Below are 12,845 nucleotides of genomic sequence, written 5' to 3' on the forward strand. Positions count from 1 at the left end.
TGCAGACAGAATTGAATGAACAAATGGAACGAACTTAACTTGATGCAATATTTCATAATTATATATGTTTATCGGATTAATTTCACGCTTGCATCAACACTTCTTCTCGTTTTTTTCTTGTGGCGATTGAAAGATTTCCTCATACATTTTATGTTATAACGAATACAGAGACACGTATTGGTCGTTTTAAAGTTCCTGTGGAATTATATCCCATATGAAAAATAACTACGAGTGAAAAGGGCTTATCAAGCTCCAGTTACAGCACGGAACTCCGCCATCAGGTGGTCACGTGTGTCAGTAATGGCCGGATGTGATATTGCGGGTTTCAGTTACGTGTCCGTAATTTCAGTAATTGTGTTGTAAACATGGGTAAGGTCTACTTATAAGTAAACAACCTCAAGTGACCGTGATTGTTTTGTTCAACCGGATGTGGAACCAATTAATGCGCTGTGGTATGGCGGTATATCAAACACAAACTTATTACAAGTATAGTTACAAAATGTGTTACCTGTTTAATAGCTCAATGTTGCGTGTGTCCACTGTATCATACTCCATCTAAAAATGACTAATACAAAGTTTTACAAAGATATCTTATACATTAATGTAACTTATTACGATTAACTTACCTTGCCTTCACGCATCAATTGAAAGTATTTGAAATCAAAGGTACATTGTAGGTCTTTATTGAAGATTGCAAATTTTAACCCAACAATTGACAATTACACGTTCACGGTAACAGATTTACTGACATTTTTTGCATTAGTCATTCATTTAGTTCTTCAAGAAGTGTATTCACGTGTTTTCTGTTGGGAAGGTTTGTCTCATACAAGCAAAAAAACTACAACGATCGAACCAAATATATTTTTATAATACATTTTTTGTATATTTTTTATGTTAATCATCACGCCATCCACTTCAACTTATTTTCAAAAATTGACAGGCAACCTTACTTCTTCTAAAGGTGGCAGGCAGTCCTACGTCCATTACCCAAGTGAATACAATTCGTATCCAATATATAGTGAAGCTGCCCCGGGCCTGTCGCTACACCTCTATGATTACGAGGCATGGTGGTATTGAAAACAATATATGACAGTATGACGTTCCATATCAATGCTTAATTAGTCATGAGTTTCTCCTTTCTCCAGATCCTGTTTTCAACAACGGACCAGCGTCATCACTTGATCTCGAGTTTCAGGAATTACATGATGTGATAGGCGTTATATAAACCCGGCGTGTATCCACGGCGTTTGTAACCAATTCTCCTCGGAATCATTTGCTTCTTAGCGAAAAAGATGTTGCTTCCGGCTGGAATTCGTTTACATGTAAGTGTAAAGGTTATCAACAATTATTATGTTCCTTGGACATTGACTGTTTGGCTGACCAGCTTTCGGCAACCGCGTGCTGACCAGCCAAACACACTAGGGTTTAGATGTCCCAGTACATAACCTGGGGAATTCTTATTTCTATAACTTACTCGGATGTGTTTGGCCTGATATGATAGCCTCATATGGTGCACGGACAATAGTTTGTAAAAATGCTTCACTATTTACATCATAATATCAATATTTTAACAGGTATTCTTGGTTCTATCACTCTTCGGTGGCGAAGTCCTCCAACGCACCAATGCACAGGAGGAGATTGTGGACTTTTCTTGTGGATGGAATAGATATTTGACACAAATAACTAGTACCTATAACGGCTATGACAGAAACTGGTCGTTTGGTTGCCAACCCCTTGCTGCTGGTATCTTAATCGGGGACTGTGATTGGACAGGTAATTATGAATATAAATCATAGTATTTTATATAACGTTGTCTTCTTTCAGTATATCATACCTCGTACACTTGTATGATTCTATTTTATTTTTACCATTTCGTCACACTTTTTTCGAACTTGGTGTCAATAGGATCATGATTAAGACGAAACATCCTTCAGAGTAGATAGAATCTTTTACCATCTCAGACACTACATAAGACAGTGCTAGAACGATTCACATTGGCCATTAGTCTGCTTAAAATGACAATGTAGTCATCGAAACGTCACACTCTAAAATATCATATTGATTGTGTCATATAACTTCTATCATATTTACTTTACCAACCTGAAGAAAATGTTTCAGAAGATCTCAGCTGTTAATATGACTTTAAACAATACTTAGCCAAACCATACCCACACGGGGAGGCCGCCATTAAATGACATTAGCTGTTGAAATGACATTAAACGACACTAAATTCAACCATACCGAAACAGGGGAGGCCGCCTTTAAATAACCATAGTTGTTGATAGGACGTTAAATAAACTAAACCAACCCATACCTACACAGGAGAGGCCGTCATTAAATTACCATAGTTGTTGATAGGACGTTAAATAAACTAAACCAACCCATACCTACACAGGGGAGTTCGCCATTAAATGACGTTAGCCAATGTTAAGGCTTTAAAATGTACTAACAAAACCAAATTTGTTTCTATAACTAGCTAACATCTCCCGTCATCACATACATTTTCTGCTCTTAAATACATGTATCATGCGATAGCGTCAACAATATCAAACGATAAGTGTAATTACACTATAGTGAAGTTATACATAAACGACATCATAATTACTTCACATAATATAACGAAATTAGCATGTGTAATTGGAAAGTATATTTTTGTTATATAGATATGAGATACTTCTTACATATCTTCATGCCACATATCTTTATGCTCGTAATTATTTATTTTGTTCAATGTGTTCAATAATACTTTTACAGTAGTGCAATATCCTGTCTCTGTAACATGTTTGTTAAATCATTGCAACAAAAAAATTTCCACGTTGAAAGTAAAATTTAAACATCCATTGTATGATTACCGTTATATCTCATGTTAGACTTACTCATGTTTACATGAATATGGTGGTTTGACACCAATCTGTGTACAGAGCGGGGCCATAATTATCCCTCATGCTATATTAAGACACCCAAATATGGTGATGTCTTTATTAGTCCCCTACCGGTCAAACCGGGGGGACTATAGGTTTTGCATGCGTCCGTCCGTCCGTCCGTCCGTTCGTCCGGTTAAAGTTTTGGTTAAAGTTTTATAATGGCACACCATTCATTTAATAATGGTATTAGGATGCTGATTCTTTGTATAGATGCTCTTTTGGTGTGTGGCATTACTTTTGTACAGTTGAAAAGGAATTATTTTTTTATTATTTTTGCCATATTATGAACTTATAACTGTTATTGCTGTATTGAGGTTAAAGTTTTGGTTAAAGATTTATAGTGGCACACCATTCATTTAATAATGGTATTAGGATGCTGATTCTTTGTATAGAGGTTCTTTGGGTGTATGGCAGTACTTTTGTACAGTTGAAAATGAACAAATTATTTTAATTCTTTGAATGTTTTTCCATAATATGAACTTAACTGTTTTCTCTGTATTGAATGCTTCACTGATACTACTTTGCTGTGCTATGCAGAATTATGTTTATATTTCAATCCAAGGCTGTTATTACACATTTCAATTTAAATTCACTTTAGATTCTTTTACTCTGTTCAGTAGACATACCAAACGAATACCTGAATACTTTTAGGGACAGGAAACATTGTTTATTCACCCCAATAGAGTTGAATTTACACATTGTTTGGAATGAACTTATTTTCATAAAATGATCATGTTTCAGTTGTGGCTAAACTTTTTTACTCAAATTTGGCTAAAGTTTTAACTTGGGGGCACCGGTAGGGGACATGTATTGGTTTAGCAATACTCACAGAATGCTTGTTATATTAGTGTCCTTTTTATTCCTATTTGTAATATTAGACCCGTATTGCTATGTTGATGCAAACTGTCTACATGATGAACTTTATTTTTCAAGAACAATTATTACATCAACTGTGTGAATGTTTGTATTATACATGTCAATAATTAAGATTCGGTAGTCAACCTTCTGATACACACTATAGATCCGAGGTAATGTTATCTAATGCCTGGGGATAAACCGCTTAAAAAATAAAATAGTTCAATAATTTATAATTGTATCATTGCCTATCCGTATATGAAGGGAAATAATCGCTTGCAATTGTTTTTGTATCTAAAAATGGTCTCGTGTGCATGATTTGCTTACGGTTTTTCAGTGTATTCTATAAAGCTCGCGTCCGTCTATTTTCAGCCGTTATTGTCTGAGAACAAAGAGAAAGCATCTCATCGTTGCATTACGTGTGTATTCTATTTAAAATCATCTTTGTCTTCAAACCTTACATGTCTTAAATATGCAAAATGTTGCTTTACCGACCGTTTTTATGACAATAAATCCGATCAAAAGTGTGTTTCAAATAACAAATGACCAAATGCTTTGCTTGTTTTTTTTAATAGATTTGTCATCACGTGCAGGCAGTATGCTTTCATCCATTTCAATTTGGCCACCAATTTTTTTTTTTTTTTTCAAAATATTTTATTAACAATACACATATAAAATACAGTATTGTCAAAAGAATAAGACAACAGGTTAGGCCTATATAAGTCTTCTTCTGAAGATATTCCGGTTGGACCTGGCAGAAAGATGTTATGTTCCATATTTAGATACTAAAATTAATGATATATTGCTAGAAAAAGCACTATTGGTTACTGAATAGACGGTAGTATAGTATTAGTGATATCAAAATAGAAATAATTACAATTAATGGAATAATTCTCCAAAATATAATTGGTCAATAGTTAAGTGGAACCATAACATATCTGGCGACCAAAAAATGAAAACTAGTATGTAATACATAGATACATATTTGTACACACTAATATAAGAACTCACTCACACATTCATTCACACATTTGTACTAGAAAGGTATAATGTTACAGTATTAAAATATAAGGATAAGGAACTTGCTGCAAATTTTATATGCATAATGACAGAATTTTTACTACATGTAGTTTATTATGAATACATAGAAAAACGCTTTGAAGATTTAATATATAGATTAACATGATAAAGAATAGAATTATTCAAATGATCAGGTGCATTGATGATACCAGATACTAAACAGTGAAGATTTACATAACCTAACAAATTATAAATGGATGTAATATGATGTCTTGAATTGGAATATAAAGAACATTGAAAGAAAAAATGCACTGTATCCTCTTTAGGAGCACCACATGGACAGGAAGCATTATCAATCAGGTGATCTTGGAACCTATCATAATTAAGATCACTTTTAAAATTTCTAAGCTGGCATAAGATTATATTAAGTTTTCTCGGAACAGAATTAATAAAAGAATCAGATACAGTAATATCAATAGTTGTTTTTAGTTTACGTTTAAAGGAAGAAATTGAGACAGAGTCCCTTAGGGAACTATCAAGTGCATTCCACATAGTCATAGTTGCTGGAAAGAAGCTTTTCATATAGCTATTAGTTCGTGCTTGAGGTACATTAAAGACTCTGTTATTTCTGAAGGTATATATATTGTTTACATTTAGAAATGGTTGTATTATACTGAAAAGATATGATGGAGTGTAATTATTAATAATTTTAAAAATAAGCATTAGTTTATGGTTTCGTCTTCTTGTACTTAAAGACTCGAGTTGCGTTTCATTGTATAGAATGTGATGAGAAGTACCTCTTCTGAGACCCGTTATAATGCGCATAGCTTCAAGTTGGACAGATTCAAAAAGGTCAGATTCAGTTTGAGAACAATTGCCCCACACAACATCAGAGTATTCTAAAACTGGTCGTATATATGAAGTATATAAAGTTTTTAAAGTTTTCCTATCAACTAAATTTTTTAGAACACGAAGTATACTTAGCCTAGAGTTAGCTTTATGATAAATATTAGAAATATGATCCGCCCACGTACCTTTACTATTAAAAGTTAGACCTAAGTGGTTGTGATTATCATTTTGTACAATTGGGTTATTGTTAAAAAAAAGATGAGGGTGGTCAATGTTCAACCTACGACTGAAATTCATAGATATTGTTTTATTAGGATTGAAGAGAATTTGCCATTTATCAGCCCATTCAGATATTGAAACTAAATCATCATTAAGCATTTTAGTAGGTGTATCTAGGTCATTATTATTGTGTACTATAACATAGAGGGGGGTGTCGTCAGCAAAGAGTTTTATATTAGAGGTTATATTATTGGTGATGTCATTAATGAAAAGAAGAAATAGAAAGGGACCAAGGACAGATCCCTGAGGGACTCCTGCTGATATAGGTTTAGTGCTAGATTTATATCCTTCAATGACAACCCTTTGTTTTCTGTCAGATAAGTAAGCCTTGAACCAATCATATAGTCTACCTTTAATTCCATAAGTTTTTAATTTTTGTAACAGACCTAAATGCCATACTCGATCAAAAGCTTTACTTATGTCACAGAAAACAAAGCGTAAATCCTTACCTTGGTCTAAATTACTACTTATAGTATTGTATATATCCGTTAGTTGATTTACTGTTGAGTCAGTGGGTCGGAAACCTGACTGATGTTCACTTAGCATATGATGACTTGAAATATAATTGTATGTGTATTTAAAAATAATCTTTTCTAACATTTTAATAAAGATAGATGTAACTGCAATAGGCCGATAATTATTTAGATCACTAACTTCACCCTTTCCTTTATAGAGTGCAGTAACATTAGCAACTTTTAAAATATCTGGGATTTCACCAATAGATATTGTTTTATTAAACAACAATTTGAGTGGATATACTAAAGACGGCGAGATATGTTTAACAATAATTGGTAGGATACCATCAGGTCCAGCTGGTTTATTTTTATTAAGAATGTGGAATTGGTCAATTATATCTTGATCAGTTATATTAATATCAGTCAGTTCAAAATGGGACAAGGGAGGTAATTCTAGTAGGTTATTAGTGTCTACAATATCAGAGGCAATATTAGTAAAGTAATTGTTTAATGCTTCGGCTTTATCTTGTGGATGAATAAGAATTTCATTGTTATGTTTTAGAGGATAGGATTGAGTGCTGTTATTAGAAAGTTTACCCATAGTTTTAGCTATTTGCCACCATTTCCTAGGATTAGTAGATTTATCAACAAGGGAACTCTGTAACTTTTTCATGTAATAATCCTTAGTTTGCCTAATCAATCCAATGGTTTCATTTCGAAAACTTCTGAATTTGGCCCAGTCTTGTTCTCTATTTTTTTCTTTAGCTATTTTATGTAATCTGTTTTTTTGTCTCAATTTATGCCTTATTTCACCTGTCATCCTTTAAATCAATATTAGATATATCAGAGTTCAGATGAGTTTCAGTTAGACACAAGATATCATTATCACAGAATTCAGTTTCAACTAGCTCAATTTTGTTCCGAAAAGACCTAACATTTAAGTGTAGTATTGATAGATCACAGGAAAAATGTTTTTGATCAGAAGAGGTTAAAGATGGACCTGGATTGATATGTACATTACCTGACATAGTAAGTAGTATTTTAATTACAAAAAGATAAAACTTCAAATTGGAAGTAATGGAATATAGAAAGCAAGTCATATAAAATATAGTACATTCATACTCATTCATACTTACAAAGAACAATAACACTAAACAAAAAGAACAAAATAGTAGTTACATAAAACACAATACAAATCTATGGACAGGTAGATGGTATAACCGGTCTCCTCCATGTATATATATTATCACAAGAAAATGTTAAGTATTAGAGTAAAGTAATTTGATGTGCATGTATGAAAAGTAGGATTTCATTGAAGTAAATGAGAAAAGGGAGAACATCGCCGACATCATTATAGGCAGGGGAAGGGAGGTAATTTATATACATGTTTTTATTAGGAGTCTGAGAATTACTATAATTTCAACACAATGACTTTAACCAGCAAATGTTTTTTTTTTTTTTAACTTTACTATATGGTTATTGAATATAGCGATTACAGTATATAAAACGCTAATAAGAGTAAATTTCATAGCCAATCCTCCTAGGAGGAAAGTTGGTAACCAGTTCATATCTACCAGCCACGAGTTGCAGGCAACAATTGTCCATTGTGTCCACCGACACCACTTTGCCTTTAAAACATGGCAAAATATAGACATGGTCAAGTCACCAACAATCATCTCATCATGATTACAGATTAGCTTAAATATAAAGGACTGCAGCAATGATTGCATGATGTCGATTTTATATTTGCAAAATATAGATATAGACCAGGGAAACATGAAGTAAAAAACATCTGAAAGCTGATTTTTTTTCTTAAATCATAATTAAATAACTGACTCGTTCACAGGTGGATGCCAGTTAGCTTAATGTCAGGTGATCGAGATCAGAGAAATACAAAATTGGATTATAAGGATAAGAAGCAATTCTGGATACAGTCATATCGCTTCAGGGCAATCACTATTCATTTAATATATGACATACAGTATTAGTAAAGCAGATCAAACTTACACCGTGATTCTGTCAGTGCACCATCCACATGTTTACTTCGAAATCATAACACGAGTAGTATACGCACTTCGAACCGTCAATACCGGAAACAGGTTATACTAGTCAAAATAATTGTTTGTTAATGATCAGGTTAAAATACCCGATAACCAAATCAAGGTAGAGCGGTGTACGTAATGTTACTGGATAGCTTTTTATAACACAGCAAATACTAAGCTGCATTTCGCGCCTAAAAGATAGACTACTTGAAAACTTATACAATCGCTGATAATGAGAAGAAACTTATTAGTATGGTCAAACTGACTACACTATGATGATATCAGTAAACATGTGAATAATATGTTGTTACTTTAGTAAGATGCAGTCAGATCACGAGAAATATGTATTTAAAAGCTGATACCCGGTCAGTCACCAGACAACTACCCCAAGTATGTAGAAAGAATTGAACAATGACATACATATATTAATATACACGTCCTTGCTCTAAACAATCTCGGACAGTTATTCAAGATCTCAGACATTATAAGGTCTACACAAGAAAGCAAGTTGAAGAAACTGATATATATATATATATATAATATATAATCAGATATAATCAATGAAATTTTTTTTATTGAAGATAAGAAAATGGACTATAATTCTCGTGAACTTGCTCCTAGAATTAGTTCAACAAAACAAAACATATTGGCACCAAGTGTTACAGAAAGAATATAGCGGTAGTGCAACAAAAGAAAATGGTCTTACGAAAGACACCCAGTGACTTTATGAAATATTTCATAATTGGATAAATTAGATAAATCTTAATTGCAGGATAAAGTTTTCAACCAGACTAGAATTCTCTCTTGAACCACTAGATATTTCTTCTATTTTAATCGCCCTCTATAAAACAAATGTCCACATTTTTAGAAATTAATCGAAAGGAACAGCATTTGTATGGCAAAAAAAAACAATCATTTATGTCAATAATAATGACAATCAGATCATTATTTCCTTTATCGTACTCTCTTCAATTGATCACCACCAAATAATAATAATGATACATGTACATCCAGCTGGGCACCATAATATATCAGTCAGTTTGAACCGAAGAGATTCCAAAATAGCTCGCATGTTGTTATGGAATTACTTTCCATTAAAGGTGCACAACAGTGAATAATCTTCGAAATTGAAGATATTTTGATTAATGACAAGAGACGATGAATGTTTGCATTGTTTACTGTATTTTGTTTGTCACATTTTTGACATACAGACTTTTGATCATTCTGGGTATTGTATCAATAGATTACTTGTGATTCATTCATGTAAAGCCTTTTTTTGTGGGGAGGGGCGAGGGGTTCTCTTCTCCACGTAACCTGTTATTTGTTTGGATTAAGAAGATAAGCGCTGCGCATCTACATAATTGTTGTCTCTCTTTGTTTACCTACCAAATACTCTTTGATGATGATTTACCGTCACGAGGATTTCTTTTCCAATTTCGTCAAACACTGCATCCGCCTTCTAAAGGAACACATTGACCTATGAGCTGAATATGATAACCTTAATCTACTATATGCATTTTTCACTCTACGTATATAGCATTGCAATATATTTCCTGTATTTCACAATATTCCTTATTTCAGGTTACATCAATAGTTATGACAATTTTTTTTCCTACGTGTGCCCTAACAATGGATTACTGAACGGTTTCCGAAGTGTCTATGATATCTATTATCGAGACAGACGTTGGGAAGTCCAGTGTTGTCCAATCATTAGTAAGTACAAAGTACCTTTCAAAATAACATATACATCTCAAGTGACATATTCTTATCGCTGTTTATACCGCATTGTGATGTGCATGTCAATTGTTTCTAACTTTACAAAGGAAAAATTTGATAAAAGGTGAATAATCATCTTTTTCAGAACGAGAGACCACAGACAGAAGGGTCTGACGTCGCTTAACCACTGAATTTCATATTTGTACATGTCACCAATTGACCATGGGATGATATAGTAACTTGATTATATGTATTTTGTTGCCTTGCTCAACCCGAGGGGCACCGAAGTGTAGGGTCTAAATTTATAAATTCGTCTTTTCATTATTAAACAGATCGTGGCCGTGAACAGTGTCATTTCACCGAGTACCTCAACTCGTATGGCAGTTCCTTTGAATATACCGTACCCCATGGTGAATTTGTACGGGGAATCCGCAGTACCTATGCTGGGTTGGAAAAGTAAGTAATGTTACCTAACCAAGGGTGTAAGAAGTATTCTATCACAACTGTGTTATTCCACTCTCAGGCCAATAAGGAATAATTCATGTTGGATATAAATGTTATATTCCACTTGTGCAATATAACCTTCCGGTCTTTTGATTGGTCAAGAATTTAAACTTTTATCGAACTGTATTTTGTTATTCACGTCATCAATAATCGAATGACGTAAAATCATCGGATCCCGTCCGTCACTTGTATACCTTACCTGTCTATGATCCCCTTTGATTCAAACCGAAATAATTGTGGTAGAAACAGGTCACAAGACTCACACGACGGATATGGAATTTATTTCACACTCGTGTGTTGTCTTTTAAAAATTACAAAAGACACTCACTAAAGCCCGTGTCTCTTGTAACTTTAAACAAATAACTTACTCGAGTGAAAAGAATGCCACATTCAACAATTACTCGTTGTTAATCTGTTTTTTGACTTAACAATTTTCCTGGCAAGGATATTTATGGTATACATGCATTGTGGTGGAAAAAAGTACTGACATATGTTATTGTTGTATGTTGGAGAAGGCAGAGCGAGGAGGTAATACTGTATGTGTTGTGAACATATCAAGTTAGACAATATGTCAAGGGTTTGTATTGCATCATGAAAAAGTCATGTATTTTGTGGTAGAGGACATGTTATGTGTGGTGACTAGACAGTGTATTGTGGTCGTGGAAATATGGTAGGTGACGACTGAAGACATGTATTATGTCATGTGTATGGGACATAATAAAATTATATTGCATTATGACTAGACAGTTCGTTTTGTTAGGGGATGTAAATTGTGTCATGATAAGACAATGTGTTGTGGTAGGGGACATATACTGTATCATGACTAAACAATGTGTTATGATAAGGGACATGTACTGTATCATGACTAGACAATGTGTTGTGGCAGGGGACATGTATTGTATCATGACTAGACAATGTGTTGTGGTAGGGGACATGTATTGTATCGTGACGAAACAATAAGCTGTGATAGAGAGACATGTATCATATCGTGACTTGCCAATGTGTTGTGGTAAAGGACATTCATTGTATCGTTACCGAATAATGTGTTGTAGTAGTGGACACGTATTGTATCGTGACTAGACAATGTTTTGTGGAAAGTGGGATACATCACGACTAGATGATGTGTTGTGGTAGGGGAATTGAATTGTTTCTTGACTAGAAAATGTGATGTGGAAGGAGACATGTAGTTTATCTTGATAAGACGATGTGATATGGTAGGGGACATATACATGTATCATATTATATATATGATACGTTGTGGTATCAGACTTGGTTCGTTGAAAGATTGTGCTACGTTGATCATGCTTGTGAACATGTTTTTATATGTATTTTCTTTTTGTGTTTTTCAGTGACCGTAGATATGCATATGAAGTTTGTGAATTCTCGTAAGAGCACCATTGCGACAGCACGGATTGTAGTCAACGGTTTGCCGATGTATGGAAACAGACAACTAGGACTCGTTAAATGTAGCCAACCCAGCGTTAAATGTCCATCCTTTTATTCATAATAAACCCTTCAGCAGATTGTTGTATTTGTTGTTATAATCTTTCCATTTTTGAATACGGAGGATTTTACTAATATCATAATGGAGGTTGATTTAGGAATATGGCCGCTTCATATCAAATTATGTATTTTAAATGATGGGTCTTAAGCAGCTGCACCTGTTTTTGAGTTAAGATACATGATCTGACAAACGATTGATAACATCGAACTCATATGACCAATGAGACCGGTAATTTCCGGTCGTTGAATACAACCAATTTCAGAATGAATGTTGCTCTACTTACTTTTTATCTGAATTTACATCCCAAAAGACCCTTGTCAATTATCGATAATTGCATACATTATTTCAAAAACAATTTCATAAATTATTCACTGATCTGTGACTAAAATCAACATTCTTACATTTTTTTCTCGATGTCTGTAAACATCCGGCGTGTAGTTGCTATTCCCGTTGCAACGGTAAAACATGTTACAAAACTGTAAAAAGTATTCAATTTTTGATATGGCAATGTTTGAAACAGGTGTAAGCTTAGTCCTAGTTAACTAGGCAGCTTATCATTAGTCGTGTGTCTTTCCCCTACCTTTACAAAATGCTCTGCAGTTTTACTTGTATATTTCTTCACTCTCGTGCCCGGACAGATACTATCCAGTTATAACAGGTAATACAAACAAATGAAACATTCTGATTAATATCTGGC

The 12,845-nt window shown here is 33.8% G+C and overlaps 1 protein-coding gene across 1 annotated transcript; it reads left to right on the plus strand.

Annotated features, from left to right (window-relative positions):
- The first annotated feature begins 1,151 nt into the window (after window positions 1–1,151).
- LOC117317901 (dermatopontin-like) lies at window positions 1,152–12,171 on the plus strand. The gene is made up of 5 exons (XM_033872871.1): window positions 1,152–1,322; window positions 1,575–1,773; window positions 10,006–10,137; window positions 10,473–10,596; window positions 11,994–12,171. Exons 1-5 carry the CDS (start codon window positions 1,293–1,295, stop codon window positions 12,031–12,033), a joined length of 525 nt encoding a protein of 174 aa, XP_033728762.1. The 5' UTR covers window positions 1,152–1,292; the 3' UTR covers window positions 12,034–12,171.
- The last annotated feature ends 674 nt before the right edge of the window (window positions 12,172–12,845 follow it).

The sequence above is a fragment of the Pecten maximus genome, chromosome 19 (assembly GCF_902652985.1).
Source record: "Pecten maximus chromosome 19, xPecMax1.1, whole genome shotgun sequence".
Classification (NCBI taxonomy): Eukaryota; Metazoa; Mollusca; class Bivalvia; order Pectinida; family Pectinidae; genus Pecten; species Pecten maximus.